Below are 27,608 nucleotides of genomic sequence, written 5' to 3' on the forward strand. Positions count from 1 at the left end.
TTCTACCAAGTAACAACAAAAAATCCTTTATGAACAAAAAATTAAATTACAAAAATAATAAAACCAGTTGCATTGACTATTCTCTTTAATCACAAATTTCAGATATTTCTTCAGAGAATAAGGCTCATTCGTGCTTCTCTATTCGCTGCTCGCCTTCCTTCAACTTACTCGCCAGCGCATAATCTCCAACTAAACAGTGGCTCTCAACTGTTTCCCACATGAAAAACTTAACTTGCATCTTAAAGCTCGCATTTCTTCTTCCTGATCGAAAGAAAATATTATTCTCCTTCGAACGTTCCAACCGAGCATTGCATCGAGTTTTACGCATCGTTTTACGTTATATTAGTGTGCTCGATTACGTACACTGTACACTGTTGCATAATCGGTGTATCATCATTGCTACAGACGAGCACGGATCTTAGCCGTGTTATTTTCAATATTTCACGCTTGACGCTTAGGAATAAAATAGCAACCAGACTACTGACCAACTAATAGTAACAATAAATAATAACAAAAATTGCATTTTGATCAAGTTAATACATTTAATTTTACCCAAAGAATCCAACGGTTTCCAAAGGTAGATCGATCGGCTTTTCTAGTGAGAGCCTAAGAGGAGGCAGAAAGATAGAGGGTGGTGGGGGGGGGGGGGTGTCAAACTGTAGAGAGTCCACTGCCGTATTCGGACGGTCCCGCGTTGCATTAATTTGTCTACGGACAGATCGAGGACCGAATTCAAGATGAGAACCGAGAGTGATTTGCCAGTGGAGCACTCCGTGCGCGTTCGAGTTGCTCGGTTTCTCTGGAGCTTCTCTCTCTCTCTCCTCTCTTACACCTCCCCCCTCCCCTGGCTCCACCTATTCCCCTCTAATTTCTGGTGTATCTTTCCTCCTCCCGTCGTTTCTCAATTCCTGCTTTCTCCCCCCTCCCCTCCCCCGTCTATCGTTGGTTCTCTCCGCGACTCGTCCGTGTTCGCTGCTTTCTTTTTTCCTCCCATTCACTCCCTCCCGGTTTTATACATACTTTGTTCTTCGCTCCCTCCCCCCTCCCCTCCCTCCTCTTCCTATTTCTGCCGCCGAGTACCCGTGTGCCGTGCTGCGCGCGGGTCTTGCCGTGTTCTCAAGGCCGCCTCCTCGAATGCTCCCCTCACCTCCCTAACTCAACCTCGCCTTACCTTACCTTACCTTACCTTACCGCTCCTCCGCTGGCTAACCTCGTCCTCCCGCCTATACTCCCCCCCCCCCTCTTTCACACACACACGTATACTTTGCCTCTGTTATCTTTTTCTCTCTCTTACACATACACACACACACACACTCTCCATTACCTTCCGCGGCTCGAGCGGCTTCGACTTCGGCTTCGGCTTCCGTGCGGAGAAAAGTTCGCACCGGCTGGTAGCAGCGGCCGACTCGATCGAAATTCAAGCTGATTGAAGCGTGTGCGGGAGACGCACCCATGAGAGGATCAGCGGAGAATAATGGTGCCGGTGCAAGCCACCTTGCGCCCTGGAAAATGTCGTCTAACCAGTTCGTGCCGACTCTACTCCCCCCCCCCCTTCCTACCATACTCCCTAACCCAGCGTTCTCCGCCAATTGTGACTCGCACAAACAGGATTCGACTCCTTTTTTCCCTACGTAGGTGGACGCCGCGTGTATTTGTTTCAACACCGAGACGACTCTCTCTCTCTCTCTTTGGAAACTGCCTGCTCGCTTGCCCGCGCGTCGATAGCCTCCGCTTTTTTCTACAACCTGTTTTATGTATCTCGCGCTAGCCAGCCTTCTTGGAAGAGCCACGAAATTTTGAGTAGCCACCTTGCTCGGTCACCCTGCGCCTAAACATCGCTCCGATGCCTGTAAACTACCCCTCCTCCCTAACATTCTCGGTATCTCGAGAAAACACAACAGTCGACTGTACGGTAATCGCGAACTGGATGATGGATCAATATTAAAAAATGTAAACATTGCAGCATGTTTATCGAAACACCGCACTTGAGAGGATTCTTCAACGAATCGTGGCGAGGCATGCGTTTGCTAGATACCGAAGAAAGTTTCAGAAGGAGAAAAAGAGAAAGAAGAAGCAGAAGCGAGAGAGCGAGGGGTGGTAGAGCGAGAGAGAGAGAGCGTAGTCGCTTTATTCGTCGTTGTTGTTTTTTTTCTTTTTGTTTTCAAAAGACGAATCCCGTTCACCTTGAAAGGTACGTCGCGTGGCTCATCGTCCAGTCTTTACGGATAAGCCCTTGTTGGTGAGAAGTTGAAAAAATAATCCCGCGATCGCTGTCTCCTCTTACTTATTATTCCTGCTTTCGCAGAACGGGCAATTCGCTCCTTATTCTCCCTCGATAAATTTACTAATTTAGTCAACAGAGCTTTCGACAGAAATCGCCGATAAAATCTTCCGATTTCAAAGGCTCGTAACGCAGAATCGAGATTAGAGGAAAATTTGCACAGCGTTCGCTTCACAATTCGAACTTGAAAATTGTACACTTTGCGAAATAGCGTCTTTCGCAATCATATACGTGGCTGAATTGAGATATACGCGTGTTCCATTACGAGCTTCAAAGTTCAAAGGAAAATATACAACAGAGATCGAGGTCAATTTTGTGGAATAAGTTTCTCGATTGTTTTCGTAAATACAGCTGCGCGCTTTGTGTACAAAAAATTGTTTTCAAACGGCGTCGAGTTTTCTGGGAATTTAATGTCAACAATGGGACAAAGGAATACTTTTGGAACGTTAATGAGTGATCCTCGTGGAGTAATAGGTCGTTAACACGAGTTACGAAACTATTGTATTCCTCTGGAGGATCGAATATAGTTCGAGACTAACGATCCAGATTTAGATTCTGGCCATCGAGGAGGAAGCTTGTGGAGGGGGTAAACGAGGGGGGGGGGATACACAGTGGGAGAGAAAGAGAAGCCTTCGTATTATTCGACGCGTTATTTCTCGAGGGGGTAATGTCGCAACGCCACGCCACGCCACGCCATAGTTTTCCCTAAGCCGGATTGATTCCTTTTATCCGCAAAATTATTACGCACTTTGATACATGGAGAAGGTGGGCTATATATATTCCAGTCGTTATAACGCGTCCAGAGAGTGGAGAGACCTTGTTTGCTCTCGGAGACTAGGTGAGGAAACAAAAATTTGCCATGTATGGGGCATCCCGGGTCAAACGTTTTGTCGCTGGCTGTACATCTTCGTGTGGGCCGTGTCGGGCCATTCTGGAAACCAGTTTCGAGTGCTCCACTCTCTCCCTCTCTTTCTCTCGAGCTTCGAGATCCTCGCGAGGATCGCCTTGTTGCGCTCTCTTTTCTACCATTCTCTCCAGTTTTCTTCGCTTGCTTCCCAGATATCCTCCGTTTTCTGTTATATATATAATACACTTGTACTGTTTATTTACCTTTTACCTTTGTTTTTTTTCTTGTTTCAAAACATCAAATTTTCCTCTAATCTCACGATATGGCTTCAATTTTCTTTTAACTTAAATTTGTATTGTATAAATTGATGTTTTTCTTTGCAAAAAATGCTTTTTTCCACATTATCTTTTTTTGTTTACTCTTTTCCCAAATCTCCACTCTTACACACTTACATCACTTACCTTCCCCCTCCAATTTCAAAATACGACAATAACCTTCGTCCCAAGATCTGGCCACAGTCTCCTCCACCCAAAACTGCGCTAAAAGACCAGTAAATTTCCATCCAAAGGTGATCAGAAAAATGTATTTTCCCTTCGACAATAAAATTCCTCTCTTCAAGTTCCTCGCGCGTGCTGCGAGAGATCCTCCTTCGATTTGCTTCTGCAAAAAGCTCGTTCCACGAGCGGACGTAGTATACAAACCGTTTCCACGGATCTTCTCGAGGCGTCAGGTGTGGTTTTTTGCCGTAACGCGCGCTTAACCCTCGGGAACCCGTGATTATAAAGGTTTTTTAGCCAATGCAGTTGAACGATTAGTTTTTCTCGTCGAGAGTTTATTCATTGGAAAGATTTCGCTCGAAGGGTTCGTCGCGATTAACGCCGTGTAAAATCCGGTAAGAAGCGTGCGCGCGAGTTATTTGAGGTGTACCGAGAGGGCATTGGTTTTGTTCGAAAAGAAGAAGAGGGTTATATACGAGGAAAAGGCAGGGGGGGGGGGGGATTTTAAGATAGAAGGGAGGTAAAATCAGTGTAGGTGTTGGAGTCTGGAGGGAAACACACGTTGGAACGGACTTATCGGCTCCGCAGGCAGGAGGCTATCGCCTTTGTCCGTGCGCGGGGCTTTCGTGGGATTCCCACGGGACGCACGCGCACACACAAAGGAGAGATACACCCCTCTCCCTCTCTCTCTCTCTCTCTCTCTCTCTCTCTCTCTCTCTCTCTCTCTCTCTCTCTCGCTCCCTACACTGACAGCAGGTTCTCACGTGTTTCCGACCGCAAGCCGCGGTTATAACGGCGCAATCGCGGACTCTACGTCGTCAAACGATGGCCCAGCATGCTGCACTTTTGCCCTCCCCCCTCCCCTTTCACCCATTCTTCCACCCCCTCTCTCCTCCTCCTCCACTCTTTTTCTCTCCATCCTCTCCTCTCCCGTTCGCCCCGTTTACCAACCAGAGAGAGAGTTCGTCGTCCTGCCATACCACCTAGAACGATGTCCCCGAGAGAGATTTGTCCCGGAAGCCACGTGGTCCATGACCGATGCACTTTTAATTTTCCATTTTTATCAACGCTCTTTTCTCCTTTCTTATATTATTACCTCGACTTCGTTTCTTTCGATAATTCAATCGCTAAATTGTCTTTTTAACGGCGTTTGGTATTTAAGGAATTTTTGGGTAAACTCTATTGGTACCGGAAGTCGCAGGATCCATGCTTGGTTCAGTTTTACTCCCTTTGGATGTATTTTTGGATTTCATTCTAGGTTTTATTTTTTGTGTCGCAAAATATATTCAATTCGCGATTTAAAAATTATGTTGTTGTTGCTGATGATTTTCATTGCAATGTACCGGAAACCACCTAAGTTAGACCGATACGCTTGAGATACCTTTCCGTTCTTCTCTGTACCCTTTCTTTCCTTTGAATATCTTTTGTTTGCTTCAGTGCCCTCCCTCAATTTTGTCTAACATTTGCGAGTCAATTTGCTACTGTACCATTCCAGATAGTATAATTTATCAATATCACTTCTGAATTGCTGGAATGTATTCGGTAGCTTCGAAAAATCATTTTTTGACTCTAAACCATAAAACGTAAGTAGTATAAGCCACTGCACAGATTTAATAAAAATATTAATTTTCTTTTCACAAGATTTTAAGGAATCCATAAAAAAAAATTTAGTCGACACGTTTGCTTCGAGTTGAAAGATGCTCGTTTTTACGATTTGTCCACGAGTCTGGTGAATCCTGCGTTTCATCCTCATCACGAATGATACGTTAAAATGATCAAATCGCATGTATATAGCCGCGTGCCTGGCAAGGCCGAGTTTTTACGCCAACTCAGCCGACGGAGAGCACCGACTTCTCTCGTCCACCACACATTCACACTTTTACGTACACCACCACATTCCTACTCCTATTACCACACACCACTAACTCCACTCTGCTTCCTTCCTCCTATCTCTCCAATAGGCCACCTGCTATCTTGCAAAATTATCCACGAATAACTTTTTCCAAATCACGATTTAAACATAACTCCATATAATATTTATATTATTTTCTTCATGACGTCATCAATCTGGCTTATCACACATTGGTAGATTTTTAAAAATTGTCCCGGTTAAAGATTTCGTTGCACAGCTTTCTACCGCGATGCTGGGACTAATTAGTTATTATATATATACGTACAGCACGATGTCTTCATTCCGTTCTGGTTGCCATTGGCCGGAAATCGGTCGACGAGTTTTTCGCACTACTGATTTCTCCTGGTATATCACACTGACTTATCGCGACTGCAGAGTCACCTACCCTGTGATGGAAGCTCGCGAATAAACCACTCGTAAAACTTCCATCTCCTCCCAGTCTCAAGAAAACGAATAACGAAGGATCTTGACTCTCCATTTGTTTAATTACGTCATAATCAGCAAAGTAGTCTAGCCAGACTTTCGAGTGACCAAATCCCTCTACCAATCTCAGGTGTGTTATTGGGATTCAGAGTTGTAAAGTTCTTTCTGGCCAAAGAGCATTATCCCCATAACCTGTTGCATTTTTAATCGGCTTTGACGGAAAGATTCGCGTGTAATCCCAGTTTCGGAAATCAAAACGGACTCCTTGTTCGATTTTGCACTCAGGCCACGTATATTGGCCAAACACAAAGCCTTCGGTGAAAGTTTCCTGCTGCGTTTACGCTCTTAATCCGAAAGAGCTTTCTCTCTCTCTCTCTCTCTCTTCTTTTCTCATCTCCCTCGTCTCTCTTATCCCCTTCTGCCCCATCTTCTCTCCTCTTGCCTCTTCGTTCCACCGCTACCACTGCTGCTGCTGCTTCCTTACGGTAAAAGCATTGCACTAGAACTTCTTGCGAATCTGTCCTGGCAAAACTTTCCACGAGTCCAGCGTCCCGAGCCAAGCCTATTGAAAATTCAATAAACTTCAAATCCATCCACATTTGTTCCCCATGGAAATTCATATATTGTTGAGGCTTCGAGCGAAGATAGGAAATTGTATTAAAAGACTCGTCGGTGTATAATCATTGAAAATTTGTGTCTCTAAATTTTTGTGATTCGATTTTATATTGTAATTTCTATCAACTTTTCTTCGAGGTGTTCCTTAATTTTTTTTCTCATCATATTCGTTCACCTCACATCATTTATATTTTAACTGGTTCTTTCCCGCTCGATTTAATGACCGCGTTACGTATTTTTATGCACTTTTGCAATATCAACCTTTCACCCCCTACTTATCCCTTGTGATGAAACTGCTAGTGATTATCATAGTTTTTTATCCATGAAATTGCTCGTATTATCAAAATATACTATAATAATTTATATACTTTTACATTATATTTTTTATATCGAGTCTTTGTTGCTTTATTTTGGTGATTTTTATTAATAATTAGAGTCGTCGAAAAGTAGTATTTTTTTACATATAAATTTCCATTTGAAAACTGAATTTTCACGTGAAAAGGTGGACGTGGAAAATTTTGGAACGTTTTAGAAATTAGGAAACTCTCGCTGCTTGCGTTGCATAATTAGTCGTATTCAACGCTGGTTGATCGCGTAGATAGCGACATACACCATTGCTTTAGGGAGCCAGTTCACCCTATCGCTCCATATAAATCACCCTACACGCTGTTTAAATCCTCGTACCAAATAAATCCTTCGAAAAGTCATCGATCGCTCGCCATTGTCCTTCGAATACTGCAATTTCAACTGAACAAAAGAACTGATTGAAAAAAACTATTTTTTTCAATAGCGTGACGCTTCGAGATGTATTTGTGTGTTCATTCGTTGGTTTGTAAGGAATAAAAAATAATAAAAAAAAATTGGTAATTTTGATCAGATTATACGTAGATAAATCGATTTAAAATGACTCTTTGACCTCTTCTCTTTAATACACACACGCACACGTATATATATACTGCGCGCGTGCTTAGTTAGTATCCCCCCCCCCTCCTCAGTCTTTGTAGCCGCCCTCTGCGGAAACATTCTGCGGTTACACGATGCCACCCTATGCCAGCCAACGAACCAGCCCGATTATACGGTGTGCCTCGTTAACAAGTGGTTACCTTTCAGCTCGTAAAGAAACTGGCCATTTTGGTATATTTAAGTAAAATACAAGAACCAGCGTCAATAATGTTACTCCATGAACCTAAATCCCGCGGTTTCCTCTCTTTCCTACTCTCCGAGATTCAAAATTTCCCCACTCAAACTCGAAGAATTCTTCTTCAGGTATTTATGCAACTGCAGCATCACTACCAACACCTTCCCGACACACGTACACGGAACATCCTCTCGAAACGTGACTCGAATTAGATTTTCGCTTAACCTACATATTGTAAATCTCCCGCCACTTTCTGCCTATAAATACGCCGTCTCTGTAAATCATCCCTGGTAAATTTTTGCCTTCCACCAATAAGCTATTTTTTACGAGCTTAATAAATATCTGGACGCTCCTAATTTGATTCAAAGGTATTTTCCAATGTATTTAAGTTCAAACGCTTATATACCCTAGAGCTAGGACGTAAAAATTTATTTATCTCGTCAACTATGCGAGATACGAATTTTTGACAAAGGATTTTTTGCATTGCAAATTGAAAGGATATTCGAAAAGGTTCTATGGAAAAAATTGGTATCTTTTGCAGTTAACGAGATAACGAGCAGTTTGTTGTCAGGTTCTAGGTCCGCTCTGTTCAAGTGTCCCGCCCTGTATATAGAACAGGAAAGGACGTTCCAAGTGGAGGGTAAGAAGGGTAGTTACTGCGTTGGGGGAGGCGAGAACGCGTGCGGTTTTCGTTAAGGAGTAGCTGCGTCGCGAATGAATAAATTGGGGAAGGGGGAGCCCATACGTTTGCCCGAAGCAAGTTCCGAACGCTGGCTCGTTGGTATGGCGTTCCGTATAGGAGGTTTACTTATATTTAGCTCGATAAAAATACCATCGCGCCTCCCGCATGACGGCCTCCTGCTCTGCCATTCCCGATTTAAACTTATACCAACTCCGAACGAACACCCAAGTCAGCTCTGCTTGCCTCTCGTCTCGTCTCGACCGTAAATTCGTAAAACTAATCGTTGAACAGCTACGCAAGGGCCAAAGGTCACTCGCATCCTTCAACCAACGAGTCTAGCCCTTCATTTTCAGATATTTACGGAGCTTTACCGTGTATAAATATCTCCGAGCCTCCGTGCTTCCAACATTTTCAAGGATAATCCTCCACCCCCCCCCCCTCCCCCTTCGTGCGAATCAAATCATATATTTCCTCCAACGACTCTCTTCTTCCTTCGGCCCACTTTTTTCCGCTATTCGTAAAACTCGAGACTCGCTTTTCAAGTACTTTGTTTGCGTACGTTTATGCGTGCGATTCTTTAGAAATCATTCCAAACTATGCTATACCCGCGCTTTGTCTTCTGTCCCAAATGTTTACCTTTTTCCCCCCTCGATACGAAGAAAATGACTCACTCCAACCGTCCCTCGAGTTTATATTCGATCGTTGATATTTTTGCTCGTATTTGTTGACTTTTCTTTTGTATTCTTCAGAGTCGTCGATATTGTATTTTTAATCGAGTGTTTGGAGAGATATTAATCTATTTCTTTATCTCGGTGTGATTTAAAAACAATCGAGGAGGCTATTATAACCTAAATGGGACAGTCGTAAATAAACACGTTACGGTAGAAAAATGTTGGAAGCCTACGGCATCGTCCAACAATGACGTCTTTTATCATTGGCTTTACGGCAATTATTCATTAAACTGCATTCGAATATTTCTAGCAGCATCCGCTTGATCCAACGTAATACATAAAACTCGTCCTCCATGCTAAGAGCGCAGCGCGTTCGAGTTATCGGTCCATAGCGATCATTCGTGACACTCGTGTTTCACTAGTGCCTTTCGAATCATACGCTTCAATATTATTCATTCCAGTTGTTATTAATTATTAAATATCGACAACAATATTAACAACGACGGTGTAACATCGAGCTTGCTTATTGCGACTCTTTTTGATGATTATCGAGTGGGAATCTACAAATTTACAATCGGATATTTTCCAACAGCAGTTTCTGCTGTTATTGTTACTTTCGTTCAATTATCTGCTTCGAAACACGAACTGGCCGAAACATCGAAATACAATATTAATCACGCTTTTCATTAATTCGAACGTTTATTTTGACTGTTTTTGTCTGGCCCATTGATGCATGTTTTTCTACGCTCTCGCGTTGCCGTCGCACTTTGAAACACGGTGACTTTATAATAAGAATATCTCGATGGCCGTTGAACGCGTACTAAAATTTTTCTCGTCTTTCCTGTCGACAAGTCACAGCGATTCAATAACACGCATCGGGACGCGTCAGCTCAATGCTGCTCCTCACAAATCTCCAAGCGTCGTAAAAAAAACTCGTTCCTAAGAGAGTCTGATAAGACGACGTAATGGGATTACTAGCTGTTAGTGCAAAAATCTCTTTCTGGGATATTATCGTGGTAAATGCACGCGACACGCAGGCGTCCTGTATCATTGCGCAATGATAACGCGACAAAGGCAACAGTGACAACGCGAAACCTGACAAAGATGCTAGGGGCACGTAGCATAATTGTTTTGGTCGTTAATAGAGAGAACGGGTTGGAGAGCGAGCCGTTGCAAAACTTTCGAGAAGCGAGAATCTTTCTTTGTGCGGAGAAAGAGCGACCGTAAAGAAGGGATACGTAATTTTATCAAAGATAAATAAGGAAAGGATGATGAAAATGGTAAATCGTAATTTCCTGGGAGGAGAATAACGTTTGAGGCGTGTGGAGTTTGGTGCAACGTGGAAAAGGTCGGTCGTTCGAGATGTTTACATTCTTTGAAAGTATCCGTTGGAAGAAAGAATTTGTCGGCACGACTAATGCAGGTTGACCGTTGCGTAATTAGAGGCGAGGCGAGTCGTGAGATGGTGGGGAGGGGGGGGGGGGGGTAAAGCAAAGTACGGCAAAGCGAAGCGAGGTTAGGTTAGTCGAGGCGTTGCCTTGGTGAGGGAGGTTTCTGCCTCTGGCAATATCGCGTCGCTGCTTCCCACCGTAGCTCGCGCGCTCCCTTGGTCGAGTTGCTCGAGCTTTGGCGTTAGGAACGTGTCTGGAACGTTCCGGTAACGTTCCAACGACACTCCTAACCTATCGCGCACAAAAGAGTCTTTCTAGCTCGAGATTGGCCTCGCTCGCTTATCTCCCTCATAATGCGTCTCTTTTACGGCGTAGAAGCATGCGAGTTTGGCTCGGATTTTGCGCCAATTCATGCCCGTGGCGTGCGAGCGAGCGACGCGCGCCGGCAGCACGCGACAGTTTCACGTTGATCGTTGCGTAGCGCGCTCCCCCCCCTCTAATACACTCGGTTTGACCACGGGTTGCGTAAACGATTGACTGACGTGTGCCAACACTCTATTCTATAAAACTCTCGGGCGCGCTTCGTTCGCGCATTCCCCATACACTGATGAAGAAACATAATAAACGAAACGCTGGTCTTTCCGAATATTCCTTTCTAGTCAATTATTTCAACTTTTTCTTCCGCGTGATTCGGAATCTCCCTGCTCGCGTATATCATCGCTTTGAAACACTCACGGAGACTTCACGCTAATCTCGTAGCGAGAGATTTTTCCGGATTATCTTTGGGGAACTTCCATAGCGAGTCTCGCTCGAATTTGGCACGGAAAAATCCGATCGACTCGAATGATTTTTATGGACACTACAAACGATCGTTCAATGCTCGTCATTTTTGAAAGGCGCTCGGTGAAAGTCTGTCTTTCTCCGAGGAAGAACCGTTCTTTGTGTTGTCGACGCTTGAGAAAGATCCCGTGTGTAACCGCATCAAAGAAGCACCACAGTAGTCCCTGGAATTTCGTTGGAAAATTCTTGCTGCTAGGAAATAATAAAAATTACTTTATTAATAATAAAACCCGGCGTATTTTCCGCGGTAATGCTGCAAAGGTAAAACTTCTTCGAAAAGTGGTATGGAGCTTGGGATAGGGGGGGGGGGGTGGCTTGTAAATAAACAGGAATCCAGAAACGCAGGAGTGTATACGAATGAACGAACGAGCGAGTAGAGAAATTATTTTAGGATTCGCTCGGCCGCCCGTCCGGCGATTATTCCTCGCTAAATCATAACTTTTGCCCGAGTGAACGGATTCAACGCCAAGTAGAAATAGACTTTGTTCCACGAATCAGCAGGCCAGCTATGAAACCTGGCGAAAAGTACGTCGCCAGCGCGCGGTGCACGGTTAATCGTGCTGTCGTTTTCCTTCGTAGGGGAGTGAGCGAATTCTTATATGTAGGTCGTGCGATGCTGTACGGCTCGAGCGTGATTTGCTTCGACACGAATTTACTCGATGGCTGACAAAACGCCGCGAGACGCGGTGGTAAACTGCATCTGCTGTCGCACGTGCTCGCTTCGGCCACGTGGCGTTGTGGGGCGCTAGTGTCACGCTCCCCCCTCCCTCTCCCCTACTACCAACCGTCTCTCTCGGCAACGATGTTTACTTCTCCAGCGAGATCTCCTCTTCTCGGAACCCGATTCGTCTCGACGGTAACCAAACAAATCAACGAAATATATATTCTTTCATCGACCTATAACTTTCTACATTTTTTCTGGAACTACATTTACTGCGATTCTCACTCACTGCTGCATTGTTTCCAGTGGACTTTGCTTCTCACGGGTAAAGAATAAAATACTTTGGCTAATTTTCTTTGCTAAGAATCTCTTTCTAATTCCGTTAATCGAGCCACGCGAGACTCGATCGGAGCCAATTAGAGTGTGTTTATGCGAGTGTGTGTGGTTAGGTTTACCTCGGCGTGTCTGAGTCGCGAGACGATCGATAAGGAAAGTTCTTGCCTGGTTTTTCAGTGGAGTCCCGGTGCACCGGGAGGATCTTTATCTCGACTCCTTACGGGCTTGTGGCCACGCGCAACGCGAGTCTCAGCCACGTGGCATGAAATTGCCGCGGGTCCGCCACTTGTCGGCTTGAAAAAATCCACCTTTTATCTCTTTAACACTGATCGGTCAGATTACATCTGCTTCTCATTTTTACACGCTCCTGCCATTCTTTTTTCTAACTCTCGAGCTTTCGTTTCACGGATTCTGTTGACCGATCAATCTTGCTATCGAATATCCGGCATTCCGACAACATTCTAACCTATTATCGCTATGTATTGAAAAGGCGGGAAATTCAAATTCCGCGCATAAAGTTCAATCTTACCATTGGAGAATCATTACGAGTTGCATAATTTGAAACTTGAATGATATTTATAAAAATTCATAACTTAATCGTAATTCGAGTTAAATACATGCGGCAACGTAGTGTCGTCTTATATATCACATAAATTTGATACGCTACAAATATATTCTACATGAATTCAAACAAAACGATAAATATTTCCGTTGAAAGCGAGGAACCAAAGTACGGAAAAGATTGAATGTTTAACTTTTTATCGTCTTTTCTTTAATCACGTGGAAATCAGGTTCTCTCTACATTCCTGAGCGCGGGATTTTCCAGTTTTTCTTCAACACAGAATTTCTCTTTCTTCGATCAGAGGAATAGACTCGCTGAAACGGATCAACGGGATAATTGGTCGATTTTTGGGAGCTAAAGTGGAGGTTGCGGTGGCTCGTCGGTTGAAGTTGGAGGAAATTTTGTGGAGTGGCGAGTATCGGGAGTTGACGGCAGCTTGTTTACATGACATCCTGGCGCGTTAGGACCAAGTTTAGGCAGTTTTCATGGCGGAGATAGGGCAGGTCTGACGCGGTATGGTTGTGGTTCGTGAGGAGGAGGAATATGTGGGGGAGGTTTTACGTCAGTGTGTGTGCTTGTATGTAAAAGAGAGATAAAGAGGGATGAGGGAGGGGAGTGAGAAAGAATAGAAGGACGGACGGACGGGCGGTTCTTGGCTAATTTCGTCGTCGCACGTGCGCGCAAAGTCCCCTCCCCACTCTTACCCCTCTCCAGCGTTCAGACACTTCCCTCCCTCCTCCCTCCCGCTTACGCAACGCGTACCCATATACATCGAAAATTTTACACGCGCTCAACCAGCCACCCAAATTTATACAACATCCCTGACCGATATTCCTTGTTAATACTCCGTATATACGTTGGCTCGTTTCTTTTCTCCAAACATCAGACTCTTCTCTTAATAAATAAAATTGAACAAATCTGATTTTATACAAATTAGTAGAGATTTATTTTCTACCGAGTAAATTGGATTTTCGCGAATGACGAATTTAGCTTGGTTTTTCGGGTGTTTTCACGCGTGTGTGAAGGACGGATTTATTCGGAGAAATAAATTAGGAAAAGTGATGGGAAAGGTTGAGAGGAAGTAGGAGAGAGTCCTAGCCAGGGTTGTCTGAATAAAGGAGCGTGAATGGGGCTCTCGATGGTTGAAAAAGGACGAAGATTCTTTAATGGCGTCCTGGACCCCTCGCAGGAACAGGGGTAGACGCAACTTTCACGACTCTCTATACAGAGCGAGGCTGTGAAACGAACAACTTGTACACGCGTAGTCTCTAAAAATAAAAACTCTAAAATGATCTATGGTATATGGTTGTGTGTGGGTGTCGGTTGGAGTAGTTTAGGAGGGAGGGGGGAAGTGATGTGGTACCGAGAGTAAATCAAACTTATTCGTTAGAAGGGTGTAAAAAGAAATAAAAAGGAAGTTTCTTGTGTGTGTGCATGGTAATATAGCAAGAAATGAGTAATTGCAAAGAAAGGGATATATATATAGCTAACCATAATCTGAGGAATTTTTAAGGGGAATTAGGCAGATTAAAATTATTTGCTAAATAATTTTAAAATCTACTAAATAGATAGAACTTTGCATGGTAAAATACCGAGGATTGAGAAACTGCAAAAAATCAGATACAATAAAAAACAATATTTAACATTTATTATAAACTTTTTCATTTCAATGACGTAGATAAGGAAAACTTCAATGATCTCTCAGAAACAAGAATATAAAAAAATCATTTCATATTCCATGTTTTAACAATTCAACGAAAATTTGTACAATGGAAGGGCAATGATGGATTGTTTAAATAAACAACGAGGAAAAGTGGCCTAAGAACAAAGTGCATCCTCAATAATTCAAAACTATGTCTAAATAATGCAAACCACTTCAAGCTAGCGAAAAAAGGCAAAGTTTGGGAAGATGAAGTTATAGTTTGACTTTTCTTCGTGTTAACTGCTCGATGCTAATTAACTTTTCCTTTCAAGTACCTTCGAATATTCGCACAAAATCCAATAAGGAAAATTTTATAATAATATCAATTTCGACAGTAACCAATGCATCGACTCTTCAGGTTCGATCGATCGATAAATAATGTTCTGACGATTTCACCGTTACGTACATTTGTCATGATCACGGAATCAGCGGTCGATGACTTTACAGGAATGATCGTAATTAATTGGAGGGGTAGATTTTGTTTGCGAATGAAAAGCACGGCTCGAGCGGTGCATTCGAGTTCCTACGTAGCTTCGTTTCATGTATTATGAGAAAGGTAGCACTTTTCCCCCCTCCCCTCTTCATCCCTTCGCCCCGTGGGGCCTACCTTCAGGCACTTCCATAACTTCGTTCTCGCTCTTCTCTCTCAAACATCTTCCGGAAACCTCCTCCCTATCTTTCCTCTGTACCACTCTACCCTCTCCTTCCCCTTCTCTTGTATAACTACGACCGACACCACCATAACCATCCTATAGAGCGTTTTTCGCTGTATCTTTGCCTTGCATTACCTTAACTCTCCTTGCTGTTCCACTATGCAAGGACCTTTCTATTTATTAACAGATTTTCTTAATTATTTAACTAATAATTTGAATTTTTATTTATAAAATCATAGTTACTTTAATTCTCTGCATTTTTTTTTTATATAATTTTAAACACTCTCTGAGTAGTTCTTATAGCTACTCAGGTTTGTAAATTTTTTTGTTTGTTAATTTCATTAATTAATTTATACCCACCAATTCATCGCGTGATCAGATCTTGTCTATGATTAATCTAATTGGCCAGTTAGCGCACGACATCTTCATTCACGACCAAAGTTCCTTGTCCTCTGCATTTTAAATTGACCCCACTAAGTAGCCATAATTATTGTGGAAATTATTGCGATTAGCATCCATAAGAGTATCCGTACTGGTTTCAGCCTGGTACGACGCCTCGTCGCGTCTCTCAACTAGATTTATCGGCCAGTGTTTGTGTATTTACCGCGTGCAATCGTACACTTTCATTCTTCGTGTATGTGTAAAAAGCACCGTAAGCCATTGTACAAACGAGCGGTGGCCTTGTCCTCTATAGTATGCATAATGCATCAACGCGTTAATTAAATCTTTCGATCGGAATCGCAGATCCATATTTTTTACCCCATTCAACATCTTCGAGCACGCGTGAAGAAAATTGCTTTTCAATGGTCGTTCGAGAACTTGGATCAAATTGTTTCTAAGTTTATTAATTTATTAGATGGACCATTGCTCGATACAAAAATTCTGAATTATTTCTGTATAATCATAATGATTCTGATGTAGATCAAAGATAAAAATAACGCAATAAATAACTACGAATATCCGATGAGATATACACGTTTTAACAAATATTATTGGGATCAGCGATCGATGTTTGCATCTTCAAGGATGCCAAAAATGACTCATTCGAGAAACGAGGCTGGATCGTTGCCCCAGTGATCGAATCTAAACAAGCATTTCTGTGTTTTAGTTCGAAGCGAGGCTAATGATATATATATATATATATATATTAGGGTGGTCGTTAAAACAAAAATTTTTGACGGATCCCCAAAAACCACTAGTATTTGATGAGAAACTACAGTGGTTGAAACCTGTGGCCTGATAAATGATGGAAACACGTGCCTCAATGCGATCAAATATAATTTTCGAAAAATTTTACAGTTTTTCGCTGATAACTCATTAAAAATTCGATTCTATGAAAAGATGCATATAACCTTTTCTCTGAAGAATTAAATTCTACATAATAAAGGTTCTATACATTTTTCTTCTAGAATGCATACTAATCGAGATATTGCTGAAAAATCGATCCTCTTTTTCGTTTATACACATTATATTGACATATGCTCATATGAGTAGTTATTCTTATTTCGCTGTAGTTACACATTTTATTTCTCTTAATTTAATAAAATATGTTAATTGTACGGTAAACTAAAAATAATTATTCATATAAACATATCAATATAATGTGTATAAACGAAAAAGAGGATCGATTTTTCAGCAATATCTCGATTAGTATGCATTCTAGAAGAAAAATGTATAGAACCTTTATTATGTAGAATTTAATTCTTCAGAGAAAAGGTTATATGCATCTTTTCATAGAATCGAATATTTAATGAGTTATCTGCGAAAAACTGTAAAATTCTTCGAAAATTATATTTGATCGCAATGAGGCACGTGTTTCTATCATTTGTCAGGCCACAGGTTTCAACCACTGTAGTTTCTCATCAAATACTAGTGTTTTTTAAGGATCCCCCAAAAAAAATTTTTTTTAATGACCACCCTAATATATATATATATATATATATATGTAAATCGGCTTAAAATGACTCGCCATCGAGACACTACGTGTCTCTCTCTCTCTCTCTCTTTTTTGATTTTCTTTATATTAATTTCTAGCAGCATCGGTAAAACAGCATAAAGATGCAAGTGGGAAAAAATGAGAATAAAATGTAAACGCAAAGATGGGTGTTCGAGCGATGCACAGCCACGCTCCGGTCTTTACTCACGTATGCTCCGAGAGACAAGTGACGTTAATGCGCAATAAATTAGCAACTCCTACGCGTCCGAGGCAAACAGGCGCCCGTGAGCTTCGGTCAGTCGTAGTTTGGTCGTAGTACGTCTTACTTCAATGGGAAAAACGTAAGGACACTGCACTTGGAACGGTCGATGCTCGTCTTCTCTCTCTCTTTAATTTATTAATCAGCTATTACCATACCCCCCCCCCCTCAACTCATTCTTTCCCCGTCTTCTCTCTTCTACACAAGAGTGCCCTCTATCATCAGTCGGAAGCACCACTACCCCTTAACAATAACTTAATAGACCCAGCGAGATTAAAGCGTTCGTCACGCGACTACTTAAACTCATTTGAAAATTTGCGAACATCAATTGATGAAAATTTATATCATCGCTTTGATATAAATTGCAGTCTCTCTACTTTCTACATTATCAATGTCCTCGTAAGAATATTTATGGACTGGGGTGCAGTGAATTTTATAAATACTAATATTGTTGTTTGTTTAATGTTTAAGTTTTTGAAATATATAGATGGATTTGTAAGGTGTGTGGTAAACAAAAATTACGACCAGGAATGCAAAGAGGAGTTTATTCAGGAAGAAGCATTTGTACATTGAAAATATTTGCTGTTCTTTGAAATAATTGATGATTTTATCGAGAAATTATTGCAATGATTTTTTGAGAATTTTGCGCTTTTTGGAAAATTACCACCCGAGCGTGATTTGGATTTTGGAGAGCGAGTGTGGGAATCGGTGGTGGTGGTGAGTAGGAAAGCCACGTAAGCTTTTGAGAGTTGGCCGAGGAGGACAGCCGTGACAGGAGGGATTTATCGTGGCGTCATTTCCGTGTAAACACTGGTAACGCGCTCGGTAATAATGGCATTTTCGTCCAGCGAACTCGCAACTTCTCCTTTTCCCTCGTCTCCTCCTCTTTCTTTCCGTTCGAGCAACCAACGATGTACATTAACCCTGATCCCCCCGCAAAGCACGAGCTCATCGTTATTCAAGCTCATCCTGATAAACGAGTTCATCCGAGAGCTCGATGTGGGACCACCGCGCGTTCTGTATAGTTCAGCTTGACGTTTTCCGAAGAACCGATCTGTTTCGACTCTCTTGCCTCTCCTCACCCTGAAGAGAGACTCGTATTCTCGATGATGCAAAACTTGCAGCGATCCAACAACCCTCTCGCTCGTTGTTCCTTCTGTCCTCATCCTCTTCTTCCTTCCTGCTGAGGCCACCTTGCATTCATTCACGCCATACTCGCTCTTTGTCACGACTCCAACCCTGTGCACGAGTCTGGCAACGAGTCTTTCCAAACCCAATTAACCGCCCCTCTCGATACGTCATAGAATATTACTACTGATTTTTTGTAGAATTTTTTCTTTGCGAATTCTTGCAGTTTTTATTGTGGAGATTTTCATGATATTTTTTATTGAATTTGTTATTAGGATTTTATATTGCTAAATTAGCAACGTTGCTACTTATTTTTCTGAAAATTAGAATTTCGTAAGTCTTTCACTAGTGACTTTTTGCCAAAAGGTAGCTTTAACGAAATTAATAATAAGGTCTTCCGTAGCTAAATTGTAAGTGAGACGGTTTTTGAAATGGCCCCGAAGGTGAAGAGAATGCACCGAATGGACCATTTGCAGGAAGGGGTTGAAGTCTTTGACTGGACCCACGAGATAGAATTTTTTATGCCCACCGAGAGAGAGAACCGGTTCTCCTGGAGCTCTCTCGTGTCAACCATCGGAAAGCCCCCCGATAATCCCACGGCAATTTAGCCTCAAACAGATGCGCGTTACGTTTTTGCGTAACACGTTTGCTGCTCGCGTCGCGCGACACGCGATACCAAGCCGCAGCAGCATCTCTCTTCAAGATTACACTCCTTTCTCTCCCTACATTTGTTATTATCTCTAGCAGCAACGAAATAATCAAGCAACTTTCTTTTTACATCGCATCAATAATTAACGGAAGAAATTATATCGATTGCTTTTTCCCTTCGATTTCCTACACCATTTTCCACAATTTCCACGAAGGAAAATTCCGGAAAATCGAGTTTTCCGGTAAAATGATTTTCTTCGAATTTGAATGATTAAATGTGTGCATCAATTAAATAATTTGATGAGTATAATCATAGTGTCAATAAATGGAAATTATATAAATCATTTTTCCTCGAAGGAAAATCAAAGAAAAGCGAATTTTCCAACTCAGACTAATTCCTAAATCGATTCTAATTCACCTGTCCAAAAAAATAATCTCGCAATATACATATAGTCATAGCATAGCGACAAACGAAAAGTCTCTTGATTATTTTTCCACCTCCCACTCCACTTTTCCACTCTGGAAAATTGTGGAAAATGGAGTTTCGGGATGCAGAACGGTCTTGGTGGATTCGTAGCTCGGTGGTAATTATCAATTTCACGGTTTGCCTTTTGGACCCTCGTTAATACGAGCGCGCTAATTGATAGCTCCAATCGGCGATCTCAGGGGTCAAATGGGGGTCAAAGCACGCACGCGGCAAACGTGTGTACCAGACGGATCGCGATCTTTCTCTTTTCTCCGGACAACTTTTCATCCTCGCCAGCTTTGAGTTCTCATCGTCCTCGATATCTCCCGATCGAGATGGAGGTTTTTGCAAAATTCCCAATGATTTTTTTTTTTTTTTTTCGAAGGATGAGATCCATAATTGGAGAGTGTTTCTCTAGGAGAGTCGTAACTCTCGTTTTGTCCGCAGAGAATGGCGAGCCTCTCACTTTTCCAGCAATGGTCAGTGTTGGAGGTAAAAGCGATCGCCATGCACGAGGATCATTGCTCTTTTACGGGGCAGCTAAGGTGGTTTTCTCCTCCAGTTGGTTAGCTCGTTGAACCACTTTCCGCCCGTTCTCACGACACGTCGCAGCGTTCGGTCGTTCCTGTCGGTCAGTCAATCGACTCCTCAAGGAAGGGGAAGGGGGGGGGGGGTGACATATATACGTAAAGGGAAGGAGAAAATTAATTGTTAAATCGGAAACGATACCACGTGTACAAAATATAATAATAGAATAAAAATATTTCTCGTTACAATTCTTAATTAATTGAAATTTTAACATATTTATATGTATATATGTGGTATACAATAACGACATATGATATTTGAAAAGAAAATAATCTACAGAGATGCGTATATTTAGCGACCACCCCCCCCCTCACACGACCCACTCTTTTCCTTTGCTACATTATACCAACCTCGTAACACTTCCGGTTTTTTTTACACCTCTTTGCGCAAATCCCTTTTGTAACCTTTCCCCCGCGTTCCAGTCTCCCTTTCAAAAATTTCTTGGAAGGCTTTGCAGGAACACGAAGAAAAAAAAAGAGAAATCTTCGAAGCGACAACATTATTACGGTTACAGTTCCGTTTCGTCGATGGTTCCAGGCGGAAGATCTATATATATACATTTGGTCTTCCTTTACTGCGATAGATTTTATTGTACAATTTTAAAAAATTTTCTTAGTCTCGTATTGGAGTCTCATCGAGCAGAGAAATTAATTTTAGGAGATTTTTGGAGGAATTGGTATTATTCTCTCTCTCTCTCTCTCTCTCTCTGATAAAGTGGAAAGGATAAATCGTTGGCGGTCCTCCGATTAGTGCTGGCCAATGACCAAGAGAGTCCACAAGCCTCTGTACCGTTGGGGGGAGGTTCCTTTCTTCCTTTCTTTTTTTTATCGAGCCCCTCAGTCCCCTCCCCCCGCTCTTTCTCTTCCCGTTTCCACAACTACGTCACAGATTCATTTAAACCTTACTCGACTGTGTACGCTAACGAACAAATTTCTTTGCATGTTTCTTCCACGATCTTGAAAGATTGCATTAGCTTCCATAGCTCCTTTTCGATCGCACCAGTCCCTTTGCTACTTTCAAATTTTTTTTCATCTCTCAACGCCACTTCCAACAATAATCCTCCTCCTCCTCCTCCCCCCCCCCCCCCCCCCCACCTTTCTAAGCAAGTTTCTATAAAGCTAGGTCTACATGCTGTAAAAATTATTTGTAAATTTACTTTGCATTGTTAAAAAATAATTTCATAATTTTTTTGTTGTACGGATTTGTTGTAATATTCAACTTGCTTATATTTGTAAAGATTGTTTTTTATTAGAAAAATTATTAAAAAGATTACTGTTATTGTTCTATAAATCATTTTACAGTGTCATTCATGGAAGAAATTTTTAATTTCCTCGAATTGTATCGTGGAATACACGCTGGTTAATTAAATTAAATACATTGTATCGATCTAGACGCGAGACAGACCTTCCAAGTGGCATCGTTGCAAAAAATTTCGCATCTTCGTTCAAGATAACCGAAATAAGTCGATATAAACTCTTCGCACTTTTACACTGCAAAATGTGAACATTGACCAAGAACTTCGACTTTTGCTTTCTGAACTTTTATATCGCCTTCGCGAAACTCACTGACTGTTCTTTGATCACCTATACATACAAATGAGTGTAATATTAGTCATCAATGATCCAGCAATGCTATTTTTAATCTCAATCATCTCGAACTTAACGCGAAATAATTTTTCATATGAACCAAAACCTTAAAATATTTTATTCCTATTGTTACTAATACCAACACGATCAAAAACAAATTTCTCCTCACTAATACCAAATACCTTGAAAAACTACACACATATAAAATTCCAAATTCGTATCGATAGTAACGAGTATTACAACATAAGGTATATATGCAGATTAGAATTGCAATATATATATATATACACACATATATATAAAGACAGAGAAGGGAGTTCAGGGTGTGCATAGCAAGCAGGTGTGATACATTCGTGTAGAACCGTACACATAGACAAGAACGTGTATGTAGCAAGCTATATATAGACTCTGGGGGGTTGTATGACTCCCTGGCATTGATCGCACTGCCACCCCATGAGCAACCCCTAATAACCCACCCTCTCCTTCGTCCCAACTGCGCCCTTCGCTAACCCAATCTGAGAGTTCTACACAAACTCCCTCTACTTCCTCCTCCCCCTCCCTCTCCTCCTTTTCTACTCCTCTTTGATACTCCACCGTCTCATCGCCTTATTCGTTTCTTCCCTCGTGTTCTCCCGACTCTCAACTTTCGCGCAAAACTCTCTCCGCTCGCGACTCTCTCGGATACTTCACCCTCCCCCTCCTCCTGAATTGAAGCCCAAGCGTCGCGACGCACAACGTCCGTGACCAGCTGGCCGGTCAGCTGATTCCTCGTGGAGCAACGCGCCTCGGTACTTACGCCGAGACTCCCATTTGCTTCCAGAACTAAAGCCATTAACCCTGCTTTAATAACCCCCTCCACCCCCCTCCCCTTCCTATTCGAAACCCCCACTCATCCCTCGCCTCCTCGTCAACCACCAACAAACCCAAAACCAACCCTTCCTCGATCCCTCAGCCACTGCGACCTGTTTGCGAATCTCCCAACAATATACGTTCACGGTTACCTTAAATTACCACGTGTGTATGTTTGGAATGTTTCTCTGCTCTATAGTATGTTCAATTATTTTAGGAGATTCACTTGGTTTGGGAAAATTGTGCTGCGAGTTGAAAACGGGACTGAGATATTTTTTTTGACATTTAAAAGAAAGGTTTTTTGGAGCAAAATATTTTATGATTTTTGAGAAAAAGATTTTTTATGTAAGAGAAGTTGTAGAATTATTTTTTTTCGTAGCTTTTTAAATCGAATCTCGTTGCAGTGACTTAAATATCGAGCCTCTGGTTTGTCTTAAATTTATCATAGAAATTCTAATGTCGTTATTTTCGTGGGGAGAATTTAAAAGGAAAATTTTACAAACGTTAGAAGACTTTTGGACCACTTTATAATCACTCGAGAAGAGGGACTGTGAATTTATTAGATCCAATGGAATCATTATCAAAGTGTCTCACATAAATTACATTGGGTCGTATTAGCGTAATTTCCTTTAGTTTCCACGAGCAGTCCATCAGCCTTGATTATTATAGCTTCTGGAGTTGATTTTTCGAGGATGAAGGATCGTTTAAAAATTCATCTCTAATTGTTCACAAATAAAATTGCAGATATTTGCTTTGTATTAGTAGTAGAGTGGGGGGGGGGGGGGGGGGTAAATTAGTTAACCTGGCGAGTTTGGAATATACAAGAGCAGGAACGAGTTGGAAAATTTGTGTTCCGCCAGAGTTTCCCGGGTTTCTATGCGACCCTCGATGAATGGTTCACGACACTGGGTTACCATTTGCTGCCCTTAAACTCTGCCCAGCCCCTAGTGTTAAGCACGAGAGTCTGTGTGCATGCGTGCGTGCGTGCATGCACGCATATAAGCAAACGCTTACACGCACCGAAAAGACTTGTTTATCCCTGTAGCAGTGACGTGTCGTTGGAACCCACCGCGCGTCAATTCTCTCGAGACTCGCAAGGCCAAGTTCTCCCCAAAGCGATCGATATCGAAATAAAGCGAGTATATTGCTGACTACCCAGAAGAAAATCTCGACACTCGGATCAGCCTAAAATCAATCGGTCCGAAAGAAGAAAATTCAGGGTTGCTGGGATTAAAATTTTACTTGGAAATTGTTTTCTTTGGTTTGTTCAATTATTTCAATTATTATAATGTTGCTGAGTAGTGAGAAGAAAATTATGATACTTGGGTCGGTCTATAGCTAATAGGTTGATAATATGAGGATACTAGGAGTTACTTGGATAGAAAATTAATTTGCAACATTGTTTCTTCCAATTTCTCCAATAGTGGATCAATTATTTCAATTATACGAAAGAATTTAACTATTCATTTTTTTATCAACAGCGCGTGTATTTTGTGGCAAAGTCATGGGTTCTAAATGTTTTTTTTTCAAACACATTTAATATTAAAAAAAATGTTTTACAAAGTAAGAATTATATATAATTGACATTTAGTATCGGTGTAACAATTTTCTTAATTATTATGTTGCGAGAGCTTATCTTTCCATTATTTACCAATTCTTCCCTACAAATTTAATAAACGCCAGAAGCGAAATGTCTTTTCGTTTGATTCTACAGAAAAACGAGTGTTTTTATGAACGTTAATTTACCTTAAAAATTGATTATCAATACAAATTCTGATATTTTACAGTTAGGAGAAGGGATATGATAGGTTTAGTTTGATACTATATAATCGTTGGTAAACCAGAATATAATTATTAAAGTCGAATTGGGATTCGTTAGTGGTCAAGTTGACAGAAGGGTAGTAGTAGTAGGCTGTCCACACCTCTGCACTGGTTAATATACATTAATTAATAACAAGAAAGCTTACATTTCTCTCACAGAGATCATGGCATCCCCCTTTGCCAACAAAACTACCCCATTTCATCCCGTGCTTATTCAAACACAAATTTAATGAAATAAATAAAAAGTCCATCGGAGCTGTACGCTCGTATGGACAAAAACGACTGTTATCAATAATTAACGACATGATTAATTAACAAAATTAATATTCTGCAATAAAAAAAAAACAACAATTCTCTCATTTCCTGAATTTTAACCTCTAAATACAATCCAGTCTCACAAATAATTTAATATTTCGCCCGAATAAACGAGAAGCTTAAATATTGTCAACATTATTATTATTATTCAATAACTGGATGTGGATCCACAAAATACCATTTAAAGGGAGCTCCTTCCACGTTGTTTCTTTGTCGAGATTTTTCTCATCATCTCGAATATCTACTCGGTATATATAATATGCATTAGTTGTACAGCGGAAAAAGTAATATGAATTTATAATGAGCTTTTCATTTCTACCTCAATGCTACATTCGAACCAACTCTTCAAAACTTTGGTGTGGAAGAAATGCAAAAGAGTTTCCTGAAACGTTGCTTTTTCCACGACTGAAAATTGAACATACCGAATCAACTGAGATTTGAATATAAGGGAAAACTCTGAAGATGTATTATAGGTCAAGAGGTAGAGGAGGGGGGGGGGGGGGGTTATTAAAAATGCGTTACGATGAACGAGTTGCGAGGTTTTTTCCATTGATTTTTTTTTCTTGAGTAATGTCATTATTATTATTATGAGAATAAAGCACGTGGGTCAGCACGAGTAGTAACGGTATGCATGCGACACGCGACTCACACGTAAACACACTGTACACAACACCCCTAACATGACCGATTGGTCTGATCTGACAGATCGTTACCTGTCCCCAGGAGGCACACTCCGTACTTCAACCAACCAGACTACAGGCTCTACGAACTCAACAAGAGGTTACAGCAACGCACTGAAGTGAGTACATTCAATTTATTAATTACATCATTTTGTCATTATTTTCAACGTTAATTAACGAGCTTCCGGTAATTTATATAATTTTATCTAATTTATTATAAAACTGTGTTAGCGATGGTCGTTGGTTAATCTGTTTAAGAATCATCTTACATATTTTTAATGATTAGTGATAAATTGGAATATTTATTTTTTTTAGAAATTATTGATTTTGTTATATATATCGTAGTTACAAATCTACCGAGTAATTCATCACTAATACACGATTTTATGATAAAAATGTTTATGAATTTTGCGAGATATTTAAAATTTGCGGCAATTTCCGCAGTGTCCTTGAAAGACTATTTTCAGAAATAATATGAATTTGTCCTTAACATTCGAAGGTTCTTGTAAAAAATATTAAATTTGCGTTAAATTTCTGCAGTGTCCTTGAAAAACAATTGTGAGAAAAAATATGAATTCATCCTTGCTATCTTAAGGTTCACGTTTGCTTTAGAAAATTATCTCCATTGCGTAATGTTTTCCTGATAAGGAACTGATTCTGCGAGATTAACGATAATAAAGATAAGATATGGCTATTTCCCTATTAGCCTTTCGCACGTCGGTTGGTATATAACGGTACTCGTTTCACGAGCGATTAAAAAATATTCTACGAAAACGATCAATCCACTTGTCAATTATAAACCCCTCCTTGGTCCAATTTTTAAGCTTTAATTACTAATGGCCTCATTAGCATGTATCATTTCTCATTTCCGTGATTGCTGTTTCACTCCATGTGTCATGTCGTGAGATTACGCGAAGAATTTCAAACTCGAGACGCGCGATTCCTCATTTATCACTCGGTTGTAAAAGTGTTATTGGAGGATTGATAATCAATACGTTGCCGCTTAAACGCTGTCGTGGTTGGTAAGGAAAAAAATGTGGCTTGCATGGGGTTAATGCATCCTAATGAGCCTTGGCTACGTATTGTTAAGCCCCGTCCATTAATCTTCCCTGCGAAACTAGGTAATTTTCTAGTCTTCGACGTCTCGGTTATCTCGATTGGTTCTTAATCTCTACCTCTCCTATTCCTACGATATAACGTATTGATTTCGTTACCTAATCCTGCTGACCCTGCCCTCCAATCGTTCGCGCATTAATGTTTCATTAATTCCCTAAAATCGAGAGACGCCTCGCTCGCGAACCGAGGAAACTGCATTTAAACAAACAAATTTAGCAATGATTTTCAACGTTTCTGGGAATGTTTTATTGCTCAATTATGACTAGAGTTTTTTTTTTTTTTTTTTTTTTTTTTTAATATTGATGAATCTTGACGAGGGAACAACTGTACTTAGCAGGGTGTATTTAGAGCTACATGTGGAAAATTATTATGCTAGGTACACAGAGCTTTTATATACGAGCGCGTGTATCGTTGTTGCGTGCTCAAGTATCGATCAGTTTCGAGTGGAAAAGGTCAGAGAATCGAATTGACTTGCGTAAATCACAGTGCAACATTTTTTCAATGCACTCAAAAAATTGTACAGGGTGCTGCAGTGTTTTTGTATATTTCTGAGAAGAACTTTTTCAAAATGATTTCAAGATTGTTCTTATTAAATTTGAAGAATAATAGTGGTTTTGTTTGTTATATTAAGTTCTTGAATAAATTTATGAGGTTTGATCGAAAAATTTAGAAACGCCCTGTAGTTTTATGTTTTTAGAAATTACTTTATCGATGTTTCATTTTTCGAGTTAGAGCAAAATACGGTTATGTAGTAACAATATCACGTGGTCCAGTACTGTTTCTTCTACTATTTTTTTCAACAAAATCATTTAAGCAGCCACCCTGTACATTTTGGATACAAAAAAGGCATAGCGAAAAGCTTACAAAAATCAGCAATGAACATCATTGTTATCATTTTTTTCATCGTTTTTCATATACATATGTAAGCAGCACCGTAGTCCCCTACCTTCTCATTGTGTCAATGTGCACAGTATCCATAAACATCGTGAGTGAAACAACAGTAAC

At 41.0% G+C, this 27,608-nt stretch overlaps 1 protein-coding gene across 4 annotated transcripts in view; it reads left to right on the top strand.

Moving 5' to 3' along the window:
* LOC136775920 (LIM domain-binding protein 2-like) overlaps positions 1–27,608 on the top strand; it is a 52,808-nt gene that overhangs the window by 11,419 nt on the left and 13,781 nt on the right. For 3 of the 4 annotated variants that reach the window (XM_066731118.1, XM_066731119.1, XM_066731122.1), the window contains exon 2: positions 25,513–25,606. In XM_066731118.1, the coding sequence (XP_066587215.1) occupies positions 25,513–25,606 (94 nt within the window). The remainder of the gene's footprint in view (positions 1–25,512; positions 25,607–27,608) is intronic. The other variant, XM_066731120.1, reaches the window with a different exon arrangement.

Source organism: Prorops nasuta, unplaced genomic scaffold, assembly GCF_024137725.1.
Source record: "Prorops nasuta isolate Cenicafe-Biocafe unplaced genomic scaffold, Cenicafe_Pnas_1.2 PNAS00008, whole genome shotgun sequence".
In the NCBI taxonomy this organism is placed as follows: Eukaryota; Metazoa; Arthropoda; class Insecta; order Hymenoptera; family Bethylidae; genus Prorops; species Prorops nasuta.